The following is a 22,500-nucleotide window of genomic DNA, read 5'->3' as shown; positions in this document are numbered from 1 at the left end:
TCCCCCCACATCCATACACTCATGTAGCCTATTTTGTATGCATCTCTGTCAAGAATGTTATTTTTTTTTTCATTTGCACAAACTGGTCCCTTAACACAAACTGTCTCTTTCTTAGCCAACCGGAATTCTTCAGCCCAGGGGGAAGCTGTCCTCACCCCACTTTTTTCTTGTGAAGTGGGTAGTATTGAAGTGAGCAAGACAGATTTTGCTGCTAATCTAAAAACAACACTCAGTGGTCTCCTTTCTCTTCTAGATTGGAAGATGCTCCGTACTGGTGGTATGATCTTTGCAGGCATTCTCTGTGTTATGGGAATTGTTATCCTCCTGAGTAAGTGGAAACAACAATTAAGGGAAGAGAACAATTCTGGGAGACTGGGAAAATGCTGTCTGTGTAGAGTCCTTTTGCTCTGGCTGTTAATAAAGAAGGCGGCTTTTTTTTAGGCTGTATTGTTTTATAATGTATGTTTGGGATCAGATTCTTCCCTGGGCCAAGTAAATATCCTTTCCCAGTTGAAGTGTCAAACTATTTTGTCATGATCCTTCTGAGGAAGCGTTCATATTACTCTCTTCCTTCCTCTCTTTCAGTCCTTCCTAATGAGATGGTTTTTGTACGTGTTTGGTTTCTCTGTTTTTCCTTTGCCCTCCCCATCCGTTTTTCCTTTTGCACACTCTTTCTCGCTTTCTCTCTCTCTCTCTCTCTCTCTCTCTCTCTCTCTTTACAGTCGTCACCCAAAAGAGAGGTCTGCTATTTTTAAAAGTAATTTGATCTGTAAGCCTTTTGGGCTGCAGGCTAATGTGTATATACTTTAAATAGATATACACTCACCCCAAGCACCAAGAATGGACCACAGACACCCCAAGACATTTGGCTGTGTGAGGTCAAGGATTAACTCTTGTCTACACACATTGCCCCATCACTGTGAAGTAGAAAATTACACGAGGGTGAAACAAGTAGCATTCTCCTTCAAAAGAGGAGTCACTGGGAGCCAAGAACTACTACAAGTAGTCCTTGACATGCAATGGTTCATTTAGTGACCATTCAAAGTTACAACGGTGCTGAATGATGTGATTTATGACCGTTTTTCACCCCTAGGGCCGCTGCAGCATCCCCATGGTCACGCGATCGAAATTCAGACACTTGAGCACTGACTCACATTTATTTTTTTATTTTTTTAAATTTTAATTCCATTTATATCCCGCCCTTCTCTGAAGACTCAGGGCGGCTTACAAGCTTTATGATGGTCGCAGGGTCCCGGCCTCATGTGATCACTTTTTTTTGTGAGCTTCTGCTAAGCAAAGTCAGTGTTGCTTAACTTAACCAACTGCAACGATTCGCTTAACAAATGTGGCAAGCAAGTTTGTGAAATGGGGCGAAATTTCCTTAACAAATGTCTTCCTTAGCCACAGGAAACGTTCGGCTCAGTTGTCGTCTTAAGTTGAAGACTACCTGTAGTTGGTACAATTACTTACTCCTATCTTCTACCCTCTGTAATCCAAGTTGGTTTCTCCCTCTGCCTATTCATAGGAAAACGCGCCCCCCCCACCCCACCTTCCAGTGAAGTCATTGGCAATGGAACAAAAATGCGTTAATCAATCCCAGGAGGGTTTAGGCTTTGAAGAAATGTTAGTGATCGCTTTCCAGTTAACCCTGATTTTTCATAGCAGAGGTGGGGAGTCTATGATGTGCAATTCCCAGGATTCATCTTCATGAGGCCTACCTAGTTTGGGCCACTGGATGTTCAACACTCTCTTGCAGACTCCCTGCATCTGGATTCACATTCTCCACCATGCCATGATATAGATCTCTTGGCTTTGGCTCAGCCATGGTGAAATACAATTATGGCTTAATGTAGGCTATGAATCTGGTTGATATCGTCCATATGCAAAGTGTGTTTTAGGAGTTGCAGCAGAACTTCATTGTCTTCTGTAATAAGAGCCCAGGTCTATCTAGAATTCAGTGTTTCTCAACCTCAAGCCATCTTAAGAGATGTGGACTTCAACTCCCAGAATTCCCTAGCCAGCATGGCTGGCTGGGGAACTCTGGGAGTTGAAGCCCACATCCCTTAAAGTTGCCCAGGCTGGGAAGCACTGAATTCTAACCTGCAGAGTATTGCAACACACTGGCTTCTCCTGCTTCCTACTAGATGTTCTCCAGCCGCTCTAGGAACTGAAGTTGACTGTTTTGCCCGCTAAGCTGCCTTAGATGTATCAGCTGACCTTGGTAATTTTGCCCCATCCTTTTCTTGCTTTAATCATTGTCTTTCTCATTCCTCCCCACCAGGTGGAAAATGCAAATGCAAGCCCAAAAGGAAAGGCAGGTAGGAGAGCTTCTCTAAAACAGCTACTTAAGCTGGATTGGAAGGGATGGACTCTTGTTGAGAGTGTTTCTCAACCTTGCAACTTTTAAGAGGAGTGGATTCTTAATTTCCCAGAATTTCCCAGCCAGCCATGTTGGCTGGGGAATTCTGGGAGTTGAAGTCCACACCTGTTAAAAGTTGCAAGGTTGAGAAACACAGGGTTGAGATCACTTGAGTAAGCACAGTTGGGCTTCATGCTTCTTGTTTGGGACAAGAGCAATCCTGAATCTCCTTTCCCAAAACGAGAAGGTGGAGTGAGGATGCAAATCTGGGCTACAGCTTCCTTAACCTCAACTTTTGCCCCCCATCTAGCACGCACGTCACCATGGCACCGAAACAACCCCTTGCAGGTAAGTGAACAAATTACCTTCTGTCTCTCCCGAGTCAATCGTTTATGTAGGATGAGGGGAAAAACCACACCATTTCTCTTGCCTAAAATGTGCCTTGTTATTTGGTTTTTCTCACCCACGTCTTCTAGGAGCCAGCGAGTGCTGAATGGAGCCCCTTCCCATGACCACCACCGGCCCCGACTCTTGGTGAAATGGCTCTCCTCCTGAGCAACAAGCCACGGGCTTGTTTTGTTGCCTTTTCTTGCAGTTCTTTTGTGAAATAAAATCTGACTGCCTTGTTAAGAGTAAAGGCTCTCTGATGCATCCAAGGGAAAAAAAAATGCCCCCAATCTATGAACGACGTTACGCTGCAACAGAATTGCTTGGCCACCAGAATGAGTAGAGATCTACTTTGTGGGAATTGATTAACTAAACAAGGTCTGTGTTGTATTATGCAGAAAATCAGAAACAAGCAACTTATGCTGGCTTGCTCCCCTACCGGTAGTCCTTGACGTACGGCCACAACTGAGCCCGTAGCTAAGCAAGGCAGTGGTTAAGTGAGTTTTGTCCCATTTGATGACCTTTTTGCCACAGCTGTTAAGGGAATTGTGTGGTCCTTAAGTGACTCTGGCTACCCCCATCGACTTTGCTTGTCAGAACCCAGCCAGGGAATTGACAAACGGTGGATCACCTGATCCCAGGACACTGCATCCATCATAAATACGTGCCGGTTGCCAAGTGCCCAGATTGTGATCACATGACCCTGGGGATGCTGCAACAGTCGTGTGAAAACCGGTCGTCACTTTTTTTCAGCATCATTATAACTTCTAACGGTCACTTAACCCAATGGTTGTAAGTCGAGGATTACCTGTGCTTCATTCTGTACCACTGAGAATATGGCTTGCTCAGTTTCTGGATTACCCTTCTGGGCAAACCCTGTCAATGGCGGCTTATTCAACAAATCCTAGCTAAAGAAACTGTGCTTGTAACATAACACGTCCAATAGCCGTGTTACCTTTTTCAGCTCAATGTTCGACTGAAGTGTTTCAGTGCTTTGACCACTGCAAAGAACTTGTATCAAAAATGGCTGTGGGTGCAGTCCAGTTGTTTCAAGGCCAGGGGGATTGATCTCCCTCCCTTTGGCTCCGAGTAGCATCCCCACATGCTTCCTTCAGCATTTGGAAAACGGAGACAAGTCCGAACGCTCACGAGCCCCTCAAACAATATATTGACTTTTATTTACAATGTATTGCATGTGGGATGCCGCATCGCAAAGGGGAGCCCATAGAGGAAAATCAGCCCGTCGTTCTGAAGACACCCCCCCCAACACACACACATGGTGAATTTTCTGCCTGAGCTGTGTCTCTCCCAGTCCAGCGAGAGCAAGATACACAATAGAGTATCTCCTCTCCTAGGAGATTTGATGGCTCTGAATAATGGTTATTTATGGTCAGAAAATAAAATGCTCCTTGTAAGTCCACCTCTATTTCAGCTAACAGTTCTGTCCAGAAGGGTTCCCATCTGCCCATCTTATCAATGAGTCCATGCGCCTCTTATGTTACTTTGTTCTCTTCTCCCCCTCCAAAGTCCTCCGATTGATCAAGATTGCTTGGGACCCCTTGTGTGCTTAACACTAAGCTTGTGCTTCAGTCACGTCTCTCCCCGACATAGTTTGATGCCTAGCATTGTGTGTGTTTATGCATCCTTAAACTGGGAAATAGAAAACGGCCATTAAAACATACTGAATGTAACCAGCAAATGACTGTAACATTGCTTGATGCAGATCTGCTTTGGAAAAACCTCTGCTGAAGGCAGGAAACTGTTCCTCAGAAAAAACGTGGCCTATTCAAGCAAAGGTTGAGGCAAGCTTCCAGTAGGACTGAGTGGGAGGCAGACCAATATCTATGGGTTGGGCTGTTAATCCCAGTTAAGATCAACGGGACTTATTCCTAGGGAAGTATAACATACAAAGCTCATACCACGAGACATTTGAAGGTATTCCAAGATTCCTTGGCTGTGTTCACACAACCTTTTGGGCCCTCGACTTGGGATAGCCAAAAAAACCCCTTAGGATAACTTAATATCGTGGCCTGGTTTCCACAATAGATTACGATTCCCCCCCAAACTGAATCCCAAGCTATTGACTCCATTTTAATCGGCTCTGTCGCATGGTGTGAACTCAGCCATAGCGGTGTTTGCTTTTTCAACAGGCACGCATAGGACTGGTTACAGTTATTTGATGCATGATTGCACAATTATTTTTTTTTAAAAAAATGTTTTCAAAAGAAAATAGAGCCATACAAGCAAGCAGGCAAACTAAGCAAAAAAAAAAAGGTTTCCAGGAATCCATTAAAAGGGAAGAAGAAAATTCAACTGAATCAGCCTCATCCTTGTTAGGAAATGATAGAATGGGGAAGAAGAATGGAAACTCTGAGCCATTCTGGAGAGGGTTGACCTCCACCTTGTTGGTGAGGGTTTCTGAGTTAACCCCACTGCAAAACTGCAAGCTATCTGTCCTTTCCTGCAATGGCAGCATCAGTTTTATCATCATTTGGCAGGTCAAAAGAAAAGAAAAATCTACTGACTTCTGCTGCCACTCAAGTTGCATTTTGCTAGTGATTGATTACGGCTCATCAGTTGCCTAGCTCCCAACTGGTGGCCAGCTGGTGTCTTGTGCCATTGGAGAAGTGCACCCTCAACACAGCATCTACTTCCAATGCTGTCCCCCTAGTGGTTGCCTCTGGTACTGCACTTTCCAGGAGCCAGCGGTCTTCTCCTTGACTGCTTCTCCCTGCGGTAGCTGCCTCCTACTCTTGATCAAAGCCTCCCAGCCCCACTGTCGCTAGGCTCAGGCACTCAGATCTATGATGACATGGCGGTAAATATGTGTCTTGCCCTTGAAGCTGGAGGCAATCAGGAAGTCTTGCTTGTCAACGTTGAGGTGGGCAAAGGAACGCGGGGCCTGGGTGTTGAGCTCCTGGAAGTGCTGGAAGAGGCCAGTGATGGGGTCATAGCGGTAGACTTTGCTGAAGGAGTAGTCATTGCCAAGAAAGGCATAGCGATAGCCGGCGATGCTCAGCGGTTGGAAGACCATGGAGCCGCGAGAAGGCATCTGTTGGACATCTCGAAACATGGAACCATCCCAGTGCATCACCTGTGGAGAGCAGAAGTAGACTCAATTGCAACTTCTTGAAGATAGTTTCAGTAAAAGGGTGTGTAGGTATGCAAGCCCAGGGCAATGTCTGCTGCAACTATGAGCACGGCAAGTCTTAGAGAGATGTGAGTGTTATTATGGGAGAAAAGAAGCTAATGTTAAGTCCAGATGCAAGGCTTCTCCAGAGAGTGGAAAACAATGGGAGTCAGCCAAGGAGAGGGATTTCGTTTATTTCTCAATGAGCAATCTACCTGATTCATAACATATTGGAAAAGAAAAACTTGGCTCAGATTTATCTTGGCTCAATAAATTAAGATTTGATTGAGCCAAGATTGAACCATACGCCTTGGCATATTCTCTTCTGCTAAGATCAGACCTAGCAAGAACCATTAAGGCATAGACTTAATGTACTTAATGTAAGAACTCATTAAGATCCCAGAATTTTTAATTGGAGGCCTTATAGTCTGAGGCTAGCAAAGAGAGCACAGGTGAAATTGGATTAAATAACCTAATTCTTCCCTCCCTCCAACCTGACAATGGGAAGGAGGTATCTGGCTCAACTTCATCTCTAAATGGGTCCAGAACCAGGATAATTGCTTTGAGCTTGAAGAAAAAGGACCAAGCTTAAATCCTGCATCTATTTTCTTGCTGGGATAAAACTAAAGTGGTGCACAATAGTAGTCACACCAACCTCAGATAGCTTATTCTTTGGACCATCATGTACATAAAAAGGTAAAGGTTCCCCCGCACATGCGTGCTAGTCGTTTCCGACTCTAGGGGCCGGTGCTCATCTCCATTTCAAAGCCGAAGAGCCAGCGCTTGTCCGAGGACGTCTCCGTGGTCATGTGGCCGGCATGACTAGACGCCAAAGGCGCACGGAACGCTGTTACCTTCCCACCGTAGTGGTCCCTATTTTTCTACTTGCATTTTTGTGTGCTTTCGAACTGCTAGGTTGGCAGAAGCTGGGACGAGTAACAGGCGCTCACTCTGCTACGCGGCACTCGGGATTCGACCCGCCAAACTGCCAACCTTCTGATCGACAAGCTCAGCGTCCTAACCCACTGAGCCACCGCGTCCCTATCATGTACATATGTACATGATACGTGCATGATATACATATCATGTACATATGTATGTGCTATTTATTGTTTGCTCAGTTTATCATTACTTCACCTGCTTATGTGCTTCCAATACAAATGGCAATGTGACATAATGGCTCTCATCAGAAGCTCAGGTAAGGTTCTGCTTTGCCATACCAAACCCTGCAGAAATATGCATTTGAGTAAAAGTCTGCGTAAGCCATCAAAGGTCAGCTCTTGCTTAGTGCAGGAGCCCAGATTTATGTCTTAATTGATGGCAGCCCAGCCTTTTACTCAAAATCTTCCATCAAGGAGATGGGATGGCAACACTGGTATTTTGAGCAGCTGGTACCGTTAAGACGTTTCAACTCTCATAGGCTTTCCTAATGATGGGTAGGAATTAAGAGAGTTGACATCCAACATATCTGGAGGTCATCCTAGATCTGTCTAGCCTTCAGGCCATCAATTGTAACAACTTGTGCTTCTCACTGAGACATGTTTTTGATTGGCAGCAGACAAAAGTAATAGTTTTCACCAAGCACAAATATATTCTCCTACAGGCTATGCTCAAAACTGCATCAGGTTTACTTGAAAATGTGAGTGTCTTAAGGCTCACACAGGCTCAGTTATAAGCTCTGATCTGCAAGCCCCAGTGGTTGGATTCACCCTACACACTAGGCCAAATAGCCACATTTCTGGAGGTTGTGGACAAGCCACATTAGGGCTTGGTGAAACGCGTGACCCCAGGGAAGCAAGTACAAGGAGTGACCAAACTCCCCAAACTCCAATCTCACCTTGGAATCTCCAAGAAACCGTGTCAGACAAATGTACACGTCATCCTTGACCTTGAAATGCTTGACAGCATAGACATCATCCATATCAGGAATGTCCGTACGGCGCACAAATTGCTGCTTGTTCCACTGATAGACAACAGGGCGCTGAGAGCTGCTGGCCAAGATGAGGTGAGGCTTGCCAGCAATCTCCAGAAATTCAGCATCTGTGTCACGATACCAAGAATGCAAGGACTGGTGGGAATAGAAGCCGTGACCGTTCCAGCGGTACAACGTGGTCGAACCGGCCTTGGAACTGTCCGCCATGATGAAATACCAGTCTCCCTCCATTCGGAAGACCTCAATGTCATTGGGCTTGCGGATACGGGAGCTCTCAATGACCTGGGTGTGCAGGAACTGTCCTGTAGCTTCCTGTCGCTTGTAGATGTGGGATCCTCTAAAGAGCTGAGCTACCACCACAAAAAGTTCACCTTCAATCACCAAAGGTTTGCAGACCACAGTGGAAGAACCTGAAAAGGAGAAAGATGGAGTGATGCTTACTTACCTTAGTTATCTATTTAATTATCATCAACTAAATTGGTCCCAGATAAATGTCAATGGAATTCAGCATGGGTTGGGTTTGGAGTGCTTGTGGGAATGCAATGATTCTAATCTGAAGACACACTTAACTCCACCACCACCCACAACTTTGCCTGCTGTTCTCCTACAATATTGCAGCAAACCTCTGGGTGTGTATCTGTGTCAAGGAGAGGATTGGAGCTAGATACAGACCACAGCTTAGAGACCTACAAACTGCAGAGAAATTTAATAGGCATAAAAAGGTAGAGAAGATAGCTCCTTATTCATTATTGGGTATAGCTTGGTGTTGCTGAATGTCACCCACTGTATGTTTCCGAACAACGAAGGCAATGTCTCCACCTAGTAATGCTAGTAGGAGAAAAGTGATTGTGTTGTGTGCTTGTAGGTTTCTTACCATTGATGGTGGCATAGCTGCGAAACTTCCCAGTCACATGGTCCCACTCCAAGAAATTGCACCGTCCAGTAAAGGGCTGTGCAATCACCAAATTCTCTTCATCATGGTAGACGAATGTTTCTATTGAAAGAGACTGCTCTGGCAAAGTGTCAAAGAGAACAAGTTCTGTAGGGAGGAAGGTGGAAATTAGCATTCGAGCAGGGATGGAATCTCGTAATCCTCGGTGGCCTTCAACTAGTTGGCAACCTGGAATGCAATTAATTAATAAATGCATTCCATTTAAATAAATGCATTCCATTTCTGCAAGGGCTGATGCTGTGTTGAAATGTTCCATGCAGAACATCTTTATTTGCTCACTCTGATATATTTTGCTAGGCCTTCTGGCTGATCCACAATGATGAATCCTGCTGGGTCAACCCAGAGCAAGTGAGAAGAGACTCCCTTCTGAGTTCCAATCATTGCCTTGCAAAATTTAACCACGCCTTCAAGCCTGCCCTGAAGCTGAACTGCAATTTTTAATGCAACAAGGAGCCAAATTTATGATTCGGCCCGGCCCTGCCCACTTCTTGGAACTGCATCCCCCAGAATGCCCTCCGAAAGCCAAATTCAGCTTTCAGGCTATCAAAAGTTGTGTCCACTGCAGATCCAAGAGTCCATCAATTCCAGAATATTGCTTCCAACCTGGACAGCCATAAAACATATAAGAAACGGTTGCTGGAATTGGGTGCGTCTAGTTTAATGAAGAGAAGGACGAGGGGAGACATGATAGCAGTGTTCCAATATCTCAGGGGCTGCCACAAAGAAGAGGGAGTCAAGCTATTCTCCAAAGCGCCTGAAGGCAGCACAAGAAGCAATGGATGGAAACTAGTCAAGGAGAGAAGCAACCTAGAACTAAGGAGAAACTTCCTGACAGTTAGAACAATTAACCAGTGGAACAACCTGCCTTCAGAAGCGGTGAATGCTCCAACACTGGAGGTTTTTAAGAAGAGACTGGACAGCCATTTGTCTGAAATGGTATAGGGTTTCCTGCCTGAGCAGGGGGTTGGTCTAGATGACCTCCAAGGTCCATTGCAACATCATCATCATCATCATCATCATCATCATCATCATTAAATAGCCAACAAAGACCATTCTTCTCCCCATTAGGGAGAACGAAAACAAAGAGCTAACCCATTTGGCTGACCCTTCCAGGACAGTCATACTTGCTGGCGGCTTCTGACTCCTGGTAGGACCGTCAGTCCTTCCTCACCGGAGGGAACCCCTAGGACGAAGGATGACCTACCAGTGGTGATGCAGCTGAACCCTCCAGGCCGGAGCTCGCTGAGACTGGTGCGGTTCAGCTCAGCCGGCGAGTGGCATTCAATGGGTTCCACCAAGGCGCTGGTGTGGCTCAACCATTCCACCAGCCACTTCAGCTTACAGTCACAGTGGAAAGCATTTCCCCGCAAGTCCCTGTCGAGAGAGAAGTCGGTGGGTGATCGCCAGGAGGGCAGGGTGGCAGCAAAACGGATCACCCAGGGCCAGCTTCGTGTCTTGGGGGTGGGGTGGGGATGCCTTTCCAAGCTTCAGGTTACTTGGGGCAGAAGGTGGTTCATTCTCTGGCCAGCCCATCTCTCTTACTTGCCATAGTTCACATCCTTCTCTTCCTCCCCCAAGCCAAAATCAGGAAACGTCCAACCCTCAATCCCTGTGTAATCCTGGGGAAATCTTCAGGCTGGTCCATCAAAATCTGATGATACAATTTTGGGTGGATGTCTATTGTCTTTGCAAAACCCTCTGTTAAGTCCATCTCGTATGAAAACTCACCAAAACTATACTAGGGGACAACACTTCCCATCTTTTTGCTGTCAGATCACCTCTTCCATGGCAAGCCTGAAAACTAACCTAAGATGTTAAAAGCTATCCTTGGTTTTAAACAACGGACACGTCTTTGTATCAAGCAGCGCAACAAGCAAATCCCTGATGTTTCATCCCTTTCCAATGGGACTCATTGACTTAGGTGCCAACTTTTATATACAATAACACCTTCCAGGTATAATGGACTACGTATAGTCCTTGCCCATTACGGTTGCAATTTGTGACACTTGTAAAGCAGATCATCATGTGGCTGACCTGATTTTACCTTTATTGTGGTGGTTGTTAAGTGAAGCCATTGTCATTAAGCGAACCCACTGTTCACTGTGTCTTAATCATGAAGGAAAGGACCATTTTCACAAATACTTCATAAATCATGGTCAACTGACATTGGAAGTGCTGAAAATTCACACCAGTTGTTGAGCCCCTGAAATGCAGCGATGTGATTGTGGGGGGAGGGGGCTGCCATTAGAAATTTGGAATTGGGTCTTATGTCTGTTGTAACTTTGAACAGTCGCTTAATGACCGTTCATAGGTCGAGCATGGTCTGTACAATTCTTATGTTCCTTTGGGTAATGGGGAGTTGAGGGTCTGACTTTAAGCCATCAATTAAGCCAGTGGACAGCTGACTATCTTTGGTGTGACATATTCATCTGTTTGGATTGCATATGCGAAGGACCAGTGTCCCTTGGTTGCCTTCCTAATCAGAACTGGAAATGAGGCTGAGTAACATTTTCTATCCAAAATCATACTCTTGTTTCTTTATGCTGGACCCACAACTTACACTGAAGTCAGCGAATCCAGGCCTCGGAAGAGGTGCCTTGGTAAGGTCTGCAAGTTGTTGTTGGCTAAATTCCTGTGAGCATGGAAAGGAAAAAGAATATCCTTAAAGGAAGTTGGCAGGTCTGGGAACATGCTGTGTGTTGAAATGAAACAGTCCCAACAGAAGAGAATATTGGTAGCTCAGGGTTGAACTGTGGAGTCCTTGGTCTCTCTGAGCTTCGTTGTTTGCTTGCAGACGTTTCACGACCCAACTAGGGAACATCATCAGTGCTGGTAAGGTTCCCTAATTGGGAACTGAAATGTCTGCAAGCAAACAACAGACAGCACCAAGCACCAAAATGAAGGAGTGTTCGGGATAATAAAGGCATCCGAACCACACAACATCATTGCTGTCTGAGGCTAAGTTGCTGTGGAGGGGGCGGGGGGACCTTTACAAATGCATGCCACTTTTGAGTTTAGCCAAAATAAAGGCTGGGTGTAAAATCTAATAAATAAATAGTCAGCAAAGTTGTGTGATAAACTTTGCCAGAACTCCAGAAGTCCAAAGAGGAACTAGGAAGACATCCACAAAATACTCACAGATGGAGAAGACTCTTCAGTCCTCTGAAGGCGTTCTTGGAGATGGCTTCTAGTCTGTTTTGTTCAATGAATCTAGCAAGTAGGAGAGAAGGCCTTGTAAGTAAGTCTCAGGAAAGGAGCAAGATGGTTAAGATGTTGGGCAAAAGATGGAATTAAGTCCATCCTCCGATCATGATTTTGGCAAGGGATGCTTTCTCAACTCAGCCTACCTCACAGGGCTGTTCCTGTGAGGAGAAAATCAGAAATGGGTGGAGAACCACCACTACATAACATTGCCTTTTGCTTCTGGAAGAAAGGCAGCACTATAATTTGACAAATAAAGAAACGTGCAAAACCAAAACCAAATGGGCTCTAAATCTGGGATCAGCCACATATACAGTAACCTTCTAGATGTTGGAATGAAAGTTTCACACATAAAGGAAAATAAAGCTGACTGTACATCTTATGGTAGATATATTCCCAGGCTGGGTTCTTTCAGACTTCTATAGTTCATAGAACATAGAATCATAGAGTTGGATGGGACACTGGAGGTCTTCTAGTCCAACCCCTACTCAAGGCAGGAGAGCTTATACCAGGCATGTCAAACTTGTGACATCACGTGATGTCGCGTGACATATTTGACTTTTTCCCCATTGCCGGCAATGGGGTGGGCGCGGTCTCGGCATGACATATCCGGCCCGCAGGCCAGGTCTTTGACATGCCTGGGTTATACCATCCCGATCAAATGTCTGTCCAGTTTATCTTTGAAAACCAGTGATGGAACACCCACAACTTCAGGAGGCAAGCTGATCCGTTAATTAATTGTTCTCAATGTCAGAAAAATTCTCCTTATTTCTAAGTTGGATCTCTCTTGAACAAGCTTCCACCCTTTACTTCTTGTCCTGCCCTTAGATGCTTTGGAGAATAAATCAATCCCCTCTTCTCTGTGACAGCTCCTTCCAGCATTTTCTCCATATAGTTCCATAGCTACAACTCAATCTCTTAAATCCTGCAAGCCCATCTCTTTATGAGCTGTAGGGTCTCTCTCTTATCTGCTATATCCATCAGTACAGATATTGATAGACTGCGACTCCATCAACCTTCACCAAAGTCCCATCACACTGTCCTGTCCTGTTCTTGACTGACACACCGAGGCTCGACAAGTTCCTGGTGTCAACCCATCTTGGTCCTCATTCATGTGTTCGCTCCTCTTTTCCCAAACCCACCGCTGTTGCGTACTTACAGGTATTCTAGGTGCACAAGTCCCACAAAAGCGTCGTCCCCAATCAGTTCCAGGGAGTTGTAAGTGATCAAGCTAAGGAGGAGAAGGTTGGGGGAAAAACAGGCAGGCTGGTCAGTTTGAAAGAACTACAAAGGAGAAATGGACACTTATTGGGGTTCCTAAAGGAAACACTACCTCTATGATGAACGAAAGCGCTCTGAACAACCAGGACTATTGCAGGAGGAGAAGATAAGGGTGCTAAGGGTCAGGGAAGCGACAGCCTAGGGCAGGGGTCCCCAACCGGTACCATGGACTGGTACCAGGCTGCGGCATGCCAGCAACCGGTCCGCATAAAGAAAGCCCCATCCATGGGATGCAGGCAGCACACAAAACTATGCACTCTCCAGTCCATGGAAAAACCTTTCTCCACAGAATTGGTCCCTAGTGCCCAAAAGGTTGGGGACCTCTGGCCTAGGAAATTCGGCTGCTGACTAGAGAGGAGACAGACAGAGTTAAGGAGGCCGTGAGGGCATCAGGTCTTCCAACATCTGCTGGGGGATGGCCCAGCACAACTGGCAAGAGATAAGACTGAATGCCCATACAGCTCCATGTAACTCTTTCTACAATCAGGGGAAAGTAACTAGGGCGGATGTCAGGGGCCAGACAGACATGGGAGCCCAGAGCTATGGAAAGCAGCACCCTAGGCCAGGTAGTATGAAAGCCTTGGACAAGATGATCTGCGACACAGTTTTCTAGTGAAGGTGATACTGCTTCCCAGGTTTCCTTCCATCATAATCATCAACACCGTCTACCATCCCATTCCCCCTTGATAACCAACCACCAACTGGTTGGGCGAAAAAATATTTACACAGGTTCATTTGAGCATTTTCAAATTTTTAAAGCACACCATTAAACTCAGATTGTAGAAATGATCTACTGTAATTGTTTCCTGCCTGAAATTTCCCTTGCCCTAGTAATGAGTCAGAGGTCATGTGTTGTTGTTGTTAGTTGCGAAGTCGTGTCCAACCCATCGCGACCCCACGGACAACGTTCCTCCAGGCCTTCCTGTCCTCTACCATCTTCTGGAGTCCATTTAAGCTCACGCCTACTGCTTCAGTGACTCCATCCAGCCACCTCATTCTCTGTCGTCCCCTTCTTCTCTTGCCCTCAACCTTTCCCAGCATTAGGCTCTTCTCCAGTGAGTCATGTAGGGTTTTTTTTAAATCCATTTTTCAACCTCAGAGATGAGTTTTGGAGCACATGACAGAGAAACATAGAATGCCTTGAATGAATGTCTTTCTCGGAAGGGTATTTTTAAATCAGAACATGCACGTGGGATTTAGGAGGCTTCCAGACCCAAAATATCCAAGATTAGTAGGCAGCTCATTGGTTAAAAACGAAAAAAAGAAACTAATCGCTATTGCTTTGCCAATGTCTGTTTCCTAGGTTGCAAATGGGAAAGGCGGCATATTTTTTTAAAAAAAGCATTCCATTCCATTACAATGGGCAACTATAATGGTTCACTGGTTCAAAAACAGACACATGTTGTACGCAGATATGCTAACACCCTCCTTTACAGGATGAACACACACAGGTAGCGCTCGACTTTACGATCATAATGGAGCCCAAAGTTTCTGTGGTTAAGTGAGACACTTTTTAAGTAAATTTTGCCCCATTTTACAACCTTGCCTTCCACTGCAGTTGTTAAGTTAGTATTTTTACTTATTTTTTATTTTAATTCCATTTATATCCCGCCCTTCTCTGAAGACTCAGGGCGGCTTACAAGCTTAGCAGTAGCCTTCATTCTATGTATATGCCTGCTTATTAGGGCTTTCACACACACCCCAAGCGGCATTATTACAAAGTCAGCTTATTGCCCCCAACAATCTGGGTCCTCATTTTACCTACCTGGGAAGGATGGAAGGCTGAGTCAACCTTGAGCCTGGTGGGACTCGAACCTGCACTAATTGCAGGCAGCTGGTGTTACTTAAGGAGGCATTAGCCCACTGCTCCACCAAGGCGGTTACGTGAATCTGGCTTCCCATGGACTCTGCTTGTCAGAAGGTGGCAAAAGGTGATCAGATGACCCTGGGACACTGCGACCGTCATAAGTGTGAGCCAGTTGCTAAACCTCTGAATTTTGATCATGTCACCGTGGGAATGCCGTCATGTGGAAAATGGTCATAAGCAGCGGTGGGATTCAAATATGTGAACAACCGTTTCTCTGTGTGGATGCCGCTTCTGGAAGTCCATTCTGGGCCTGGGCAACAAAAAATTAGCTACTGGTTCTGCCGAAGTGGTGCGAACCGGCTGAATCCCACCACTGGTCATAAGTCATTGTTCCAGTGATGTTGTGTTTGAATGGTTACTAAATGTACTGTTGTAAGTCGAGGACTGCCTGTATTACCTACGCCACATAAGGAGCCTGTAGAGATTAGTGCTCCCAGGGATGTTAATTCATAAGTGAGAACTGGTAAAATAGTACTGTCTATTGCCCAAATCCATAAACATGGGAACTTACATGGTTCCTGAATTAACCCACTTTGCAGCTTTGCAAAATAGACTCGTCCAAAGAAAAAAGTCTGTAGCACATGCAGAGGCATTAAAAAGACCTGCTCAAGATTAGAAATAATCAAACTTAGCCTCTGGGCCAGGGGTCAGCAACCAGAAACAGTGAAAGAGCCACTCGGAACCGGTTCCCTCACAAAAGGAAAAACTGGGAGCCGCAAAAAATGTGTGCGCATGCACGTACATGCGCACATGCGTAGAACAGGGTTTGACTGAAGAGTGGAGCCAAGGCGAGATATGCACCTACCCTGCATATTTCAATTGATTGGTTGAACTTTTTTAGTCCCACTTTTTTTTTTTCCGGACTGCATATGGCAGAGGACTGGGAGCATGCGGCTCTGGAGCCGCGGGTTGCAGACCTGTGCTCTGGGCCAAGGAAACCATTATGCTTTGCAGCTGACTGAGAAAAAAAATACGCGGTTTAAACACAACTCAACAGGTAGAGGTGCGTGTTACCCTGTTAAAGGTGCCAACAGATGAAAGCTCAGGCATTAATCAATTAACAGGACAATTCTAAGTCTATTAAGTTTGAAGGGAATCCTAGTGAAATCAGGAAATCATCAAACCTTGAATTGATTAAGTATGCCGAGTATTCACTCTAGGCTGAGCAAGGCTTCCCAACTTTGGCAACTTTAAGACGTGTGGACTTCAATTCAAGTTGAGGTCTACAGGTCTTAAAGTTGCCACGGTTGGGAAATCCTATCATAAAGAGTCTTTGCTTTTTTAATAGTGTACTTATTCTGCAATGTGCAGCACATACTGCCTTTGAAAAAGTCCACACTCTGTTTTTGCTCCTTTAGGAGTAATTGTCCTAACATGCCATTGGTGCAGTTATAATTATACATAGAATATTTCCGTGTTTTGTTTTGCACAGACTGATCCGCAAATGCAGAGATACACGCAGATTTGCTGACTGTTTAATTGGGTGCTGCTAATTGGCAATTAAAATTACTTTTGCCGACTAATCCGAATCTTTGTTTACTTCGGAGAGAATACCTCATCCTTTCTCAATATCCAGACGTGATGAAACTGCCGCTGGGAGGGGACGCTGGCTAAAAATCTGAGGAGCTGCAGACCAACACACGTACACCTCGACTTAGGACCACTACTGAGCCCAAAATTTCTGTCGCTAAGCGAGACAATTGTCAAAAGTGAGTTTTGCCCCGTTTTATGACTTCACTTGCCACAGTTGTTAAATGCATCACTGCAGTTCTTAAGTGAGTAACGCGGTTGTTAAGTGAGCCTGGCTTCCCCATTGAGGTTGCTTGTCAGAAGGAGGATCACATGACTCCAGGGGCACCAAAACTGTCATAAATACCAGCCAGTTGCCAAGCATTCGAATGCTGATCACATGACTGTGGAGGGACGTTGCAATGGTTATAAATGTGAAAAATGGTCACAAGTCACTGTTTTCAGTGCTGTTGCAACTTTGAGTGGTCACTCAATGAATTGAGGACTGCCTGTATATCTAAAGCAGGGGTCTTCAAACCTGGCCCTTTTATGACTTGTGGACTTCAACTCCCAGAATTCCTCAGCCAGGCACATGTGCCTGGCTGAGGAATTCTGGGAGTTGAAGTCCACAAGTCATAAAAGGGCCAAGTTTGAAGACCCCTGATCTAAAGGGAAGGGTGTCATACTGGGAATTCTGAGACTAAGCCTAGCAGACCCCAGATATATAAGTAAGCAGAATCACGTGCCACGAACACTTTACACAATGAGTACGGCTCCCCTTTCCTCATTCAGATCCTCAGGGGGACTTCCCAAGGTGGACTGATGGATCCACAAAGAACAGCGTACTGTAGGTCAAAAGGACCAAAGAAGGGCACAATCCTTGCCATTCTCCTTATCAGGAATCAGGTGAAATACTAGGCATTTACACAATTAGACAAAAGGTGTCACGTTTAGAGAGAAGGCTTCTTGGCAAGATCCTGTGACTGGGAGATTTGAGTAGCCAGAGGCCGGGTCTCATGTACCATACACACCGACTGAGGAACACTTAAAAGTACACACGTTTTGATGCACGCCACAACACTCACAACCGAGAGGATCCTTACAGCAGCTGGAGAGATGGCACCTGTTGAAAACTGCCTTCCAAGACCTCAGTGAACCCAGATCGAATAAGACACCTGGAGAGACAGAGAGGGAGAAAGAGAAAGAGAGAGAGAGATGTTTTCAGCAACAAAGCAGCAGCACCATCATCTGGCCCAAAGGCAAGGACCAATCATCAAGAATAATCTTGCTCAAAGTAAATTAGCAGTGGATAGTAATCCAAAATTCTGGATGTTGCCACTCTCCTATGGGTGACAAGAGCGGTTTCCTGGAGCCAGCTTTACCTGGAGGAATTTACCTGCAGCAGCTTGAGGCGCAAATGTCTGCATGGAGGTGTATCTCTGGCAATATTCCGAGTTTCAAGTGTGTGTGGTGGGTGTTTTTTTGTCAAGCTGCATCTAATTTCCTCAGGAGATCTGCAATAATATGGGCAGGCTGCTGGTGGTGGGAGGGAATGTTTGCAGGTGCCAGCTTCAGCAATTTCCCCATCCTTTCAAGGAGGAACATCTCTTCCTGATTTTTGGATGCCGGCACGGTGTATCGATTAAGGACCGGATGGGGGGAAATCTAAATTTGTGTTTCTCCTGACTCAGGGTGAACCCGGGCCAGTTGCTTTCCATCAGCCTATCTTCTTTCACAGGGTTGTTGTTTTGGGGATCCAATGATGCAAGATTTGCTGGAAATTGCCCCATTAGATAAGATATCTTATAAATAGACTGGGGGGGGGAAATAGAAGAAGCAACTAGCCGTTAGGGTAGCTTGCTTTTAGGAGGCGAGTTTCTAAGGAAGAAGAGAGAGAGGGGTGCATGGTCAGTTTCAGCCGACTTCAAGCAGAATGTGTGGTGTGTTTGTGCGTTCTCCTGATTAAAATCCATTTCTTGCCAGCCACGTCTCTGCTAACCTGGTTGCCATCATTGCACCAGAGATGAGTGCTCTCACCAAGGAAAAGCAATGCACTTCATGGCCCCTGGCTAGTTCAATTTCCCTGCTCCCTCCCAGCCACTTCCACCCCCTCTCAGCCACCCAAAGACCCCACAAAAGTTGCCCTCAACTCTGCAGGCAAGGCCAGCCCATCAGGTATGGGGTCGGGCCAGGCCAGGGGTTGCAGATCTTTGGCCTGTCCCCAGGACCCCTTTTATGACAGTTTTCAGAAGAGCCCAAGCTGGTCTTCCTTTGGAGAAAAGGGATGTCTTGTTTCTCCTTGGGAAGGTCCTCCCCCCCCCCCCCCCGCGCAAGCTTTAGTCTTGGGAGAGGGGTCCACCGTAGATTTAAGCTCAGATCTTGAGATCAAAGGGGTCCACGTCGATTTAACGTATATAAACCGGGAGATCAACTACCGTAGCAATTTTGGCTGCCCTTAAGCAAGGAGGGGATTAAAAAAAATAAACAAAACGAAAGTAGATGGGCAGGAAGGAAAGGGGGGAAGGTTAAGAAAAGGCCCCCTCCCCTCCCTTCCCCTCGCCGAGAGAAAGCTTACAGGGAGATGAGGTTGGGGGGCAGATCGCGGGGGATCTCCTTGACCCCCTCGCACAGCGCCGTGTCCTTGGTGCAGGTGCAGCCCGAAGCGCATCTTCTCTTGGGAGGTTTCCGGCCGGCGCTCGGCTGCTGCCCGGCCAGGAGCAGCAGGAGCATCAGAAGCAGGAGCAGGAGCCGAGCTCCGGGTCCGCCGAGCTCCCGGCTCCAGCCCATTTTGCCAGCCAGGCGAGCAGGCGCAGCGAGAGGGCTTCCTCGCTCGCTCCTTGGCGGCCTCCCTTCCCCGGGCCAAACGCAAAGCGGAGCGGGGGCGCGCGCCCGGGCGGCCCAGCTGCCTTCTTCTCCTTCTCCTCCTCCTCCTCGGCGGGTCTAAACCAAGAGCGTTGCCGGCGCCTCCGTCCTGGCGCCGGGCTCCGAGGCAGCTTTGGCACCGCCGCCACCTCCCGGCCGGGACGAGCCGCTGCCTGGCCCCATCCAGCCTCCCGGGGTGGAGACGGGAGGCCCGCCGCCGCCGCCGCCTGCGCGCCCTGCCCTCTGGCGAGGAGGCTGCGGGGCTTTCCTTCGCTCGCCGGGCAGAGAGAGAGAGAGGGAGAGGGAGAGGGAGAGAGAGGGAGGGAGAGAGAAAGAAGAGAGAGAGAGAGAGAGAGAGAGAGAGAGAGAGAGAGAGAGAGAGAGAGAGAGAGAGAGAGAGAGAGAGAGAGAGAGAGAGAGACCGGGGTGGGGGGGCGCGCGGGTGCCTTCCCACGCGGGGGCGCGCCTGGATTTTTTTCCCCTTTTTTTTCTTCCCCCCCCCCCTCCCGAGCGCTTCCGCCGGTTTCAAAACTCTCTCGGATCGATCGGCTTCTTCGCCGGCTAAACCAAAATAGAGCCCATCGATCCGAGATCGAGCGAGCGGAAATAGAGAAGCCCCCTTGGCTTAAATCGAGCGCTTCCCGTTCGAATCGCCCCCCCCACACACACACACACGCGCTCCTCGCCTCTCCTCCCTCCCTCCCTCGGCTCTCGACGCAGCCCTGCCGCGTATACACGTGCACCGAGACACGCAACCCACGGGGTAGAGGGTGGGGGCGGGGAAGCCGGCACGCCGAGCTGCCGACCAGCCAATAGAAATGCAGGTTCCTGAGTGGCAAGGGCCGCCGCGCGATGGTGGGGGACGCGGCGAGGTGGGGGGGGGGGGGAAAGCGCGTAGAGAAAGAATCGTGAGGGTTGTTCTCGTGCCGCGGGAGAAGTGGGTGTTCGAGGAGAGCTAATTCACACGTTTGCGGGCTCCCGGCGGAAAAGAGCAGGAGGGGCGGTGGACGGATCGCGTCCGCTGCCATCTTTCCAGCTGCACCTTGTGGAGACCTGGCCTTTTTTTTTTTTGTATCCCCATGTATTAAGGGGTGTCCTTCATCTTGACTTTTTTGACCACCGCTGCAGAGCCCATCGTTATACGCAAAACACAGACTAAATTTGCTGCTGCACTGGCCACCAGTCCTGTGATGTTCTCTATGCGTGCAGGTGTCTTTCTTTCTTTCTTTCTTTCTTTCTTTCTTTCTTTCTTTCTTTCTTTCTTTCTTTCTTTCTTTCTTTCTTTCTTTCTTTTCCTTCTTTCCTTCCTTCCTTTCTTTTCCTTCCTTCCTTCCTTCCTTCCTTCCTTCCTTCCTTCCTTCCTTCCTTCCTTCTTTCCTTCCTTCCTTTCTTTTCCCTCCTTCCTTCCTTCCTTCCTTCCTTCCTTCCTTCCTTTCTTTCTTTCTTTCTTTCTTTCTTTCTTTCTTTCTTTCTTTCTTTCTTTCTTTCTTTCTTTCTTCCTTCCTTCCTTCCTTCCTTCCTTCCTTCCTTCCTTTCTATCTTTCTATCTTTCTTTCTTTCTTTCTTTCTTTCTTTCTTTCTTTCTTTCTTTCTTTCTTTCTTTCTTTCTTTCTTTCTTTCTTTCTTTCTTTCTTTCTTTCTTTCTTTTCAGTATTGCCTGCCTTTGAAGCATTCCTCTGTTGCGGGAACTTGACCTTACCATGTCTGAAATGACAACTCGCAAAAAGGAAGAAGAACCCGTGTTTCTCTTTCATTTAGTGTGCATCTGTGCCAGCCTTTGAACATCAGGCATAGTTGTCTGTAACCATGTCAAAATGGAAACATGCTTGCCAGAACGTCAGTGTGCAAATGATGCCCTTATGATCTGCAGCTTAATGTATTTTTTTGGGGGGGAGTATATAACTTGCAGGGGATGTGGTGGCTCAGTGGGTTAGGACGCTGAGCTTGTCGATCGGAAGGTCGGCAGTTTGGCGGGTCGAATCCCGAGTGCCGTGTAGCAGAGTGAGCGCCTGTTACTCGTCCCAGCTTCTGCCAACCACTGTAGCATGGTTTTACCAAAAACGAAGCAAATGTCAGTTTTCAGCAAAAAAAAAAACCATTGTTAAAACACAGTCACATGATCACGGGACACTGCAAACTGCTATAAATGCAGGCCGGTTGCTGAGCAACTGAAAAGTGGTCATGTGACCAGAGGGAGGGGCAGCCATCAGAACTTCAGAACTGGGTTGAAAGTATTCATGGGGAGGTACACTGTAATTTAGAATGGTCACTAAGTGGCTAAGGGGTTGTAAGTTGAGGACTACCTGTAAACCCAACCGTGTTCCTGAAGGAGAGTCAAAAGTAAGATCCAACATGTTGTTTTCTTAATCGGTTTAATGAACTAATCCACATTTTTGTGTTTGCACAAGTTATGGAATCATAAACCAACCAAATAGTTACATTCCGTCGACATGTTAAGTCCTCCCTGAACTAATCAAGATTTAAACTAACCAAACTTAATACAGTGTGCAAATAGAGGTATTAGGAACTTTATGTGACCTTGTTGCATGATCACAGCTAATAATTTTTCTTTCTTTGATGCAACCTAAAGTCATACAATAATGCTGGTTTGGGATCTATCATTGTCTTCTCATAAGTTATGTTGAGTTCTTTGCAGAAAAATAAGGACTGGTGATCCAAGCCATCCTGTTAAACCATGATATGGTGGTGTTCTTGCAACACTGCATATTAGATGAGCACAGCAATTATATTTTGTTGACTTGAGTTTGAGCATTGCCATGCTGCCGATCTAGTTTACTCAGCTCACAGTTAAGTGAAACCCGGCTACATCAGATCCAGGCCCTGAGTAGCTGAAGTTCATAAAACTCTCATCCTAAAGGGTGCACCATCTGCTCTTTAGTACTGGTATTTTAGATTGGGCCAAGATTTTGTACTTGCCTTCTTTGAATGTACAAAGTAGGGAACTTGGCAGCTCTTGCAAGTTGATGCCATCTCTCCATCTCCAGGGAGTTGCCAACAA

At 46.6% G+C, this 22,500-nt stretch overlaps 2 protein-coding genes across 2 annotated transcripts in view; one reads left to right on the top strand and one right to left on the bottom strand.

Moving 5' to 3' along the window:
- The window catches only part of LOC310644496 (sodium/potassium-transporting ATPase subunit gamma-like), a 17,156-nt gene extending 14,146 nt beyond the window's left edge, over nucleotides 1-3,010 (top strand). Inside the window, exons 5-8 of the mRNA XM_083369573.1 lie at nucleotides 254-328; nucleotides 2,282-2,318; nucleotides 2,670-2,707; nucleotides 2,836-3,010. Coding sequence (XP_083225699.1) covers nucleotides 254-328; nucleotides 2,282-2,318; nucleotides 2,670-2,707; nucleotides 2,836-2,852 — 167 coding nt within the window. The 3' untranslated portion in view covers nucleotides 2,853-3,010. The remainder of the gene's footprint in view (nucleotides 1-253; nucleotides 329-2,281; nucleotides 2,319-2,669; nucleotides 2,708-2,835) is intronic.
- LGI4 (leucine rich repeat LGI family member 4) lies at nucleotides 3,010-19,496 on the bottom strand. The gene is made up of 9 exons (XM_083369475.1): nucleotides 19,195-19,496; nucleotides 17,723-17,794; nucleotides 13,122-13,193; nucleotides 11,900-11,971; nucleotides 11,322-11,393; nucleotides 9,966-10,135; nucleotides 8,684-8,848; nucleotides 7,714-8,219; nucleotides 3,010-5,840 (listed from the first exon to the last, which is right to left on the bottom strand). Exons 1-9 carry the CDS (start codon nucleotides 19,404-19,406, stop codon nucleotides 5,535-5,537), a joined length of 1,647 nt encoding a protein of 548 aa, XP_083225601.1. The 5' UTR covers nucleotides 19,407-19,496; the 3' UTR covers nucleotides 3,010-5,534.
- Nucleotides 19,497-22,500: the final 3,004 nt, after the last annotated feature.

This window comes from Vipera ursinii (assembly GCF_947247035.1).
Source record: "Vipera ursinii genome assembly, chromosome: 9".
Lineage (NCBI taxonomy): Eukaryota > Metazoa > Chordata > Lepidosauria > Squamata > Viperidae > Vipera > Vipera ursinii.
This window is presented reverse-complemented; position numbering and strand designations above follow the sequence as displayed.

Coding starts and splice junctions, on each gene's coding strand:
- LGI4 (XM_083369475.1), bottom strand. CDS start 19,406: ATGGGCTGGAGCCGGGAGCTCGGCGGACCCGGAGCTCGGCTCCTGCTC. Junction 11,972..13,121: donor CTTGTGCACCTAGAATACCT/GTAAGTACGCAA, acceptor CCTACTTGCTAG/ATTCATTGAACAAAACAGAC. Junction 8,849..9,965: donor GTTCAGCTGCATCACCACTG/GTAGGTCATCCT, acceptor TCCTCCCTACAG/AACTTGTTCTCTTTGACACT.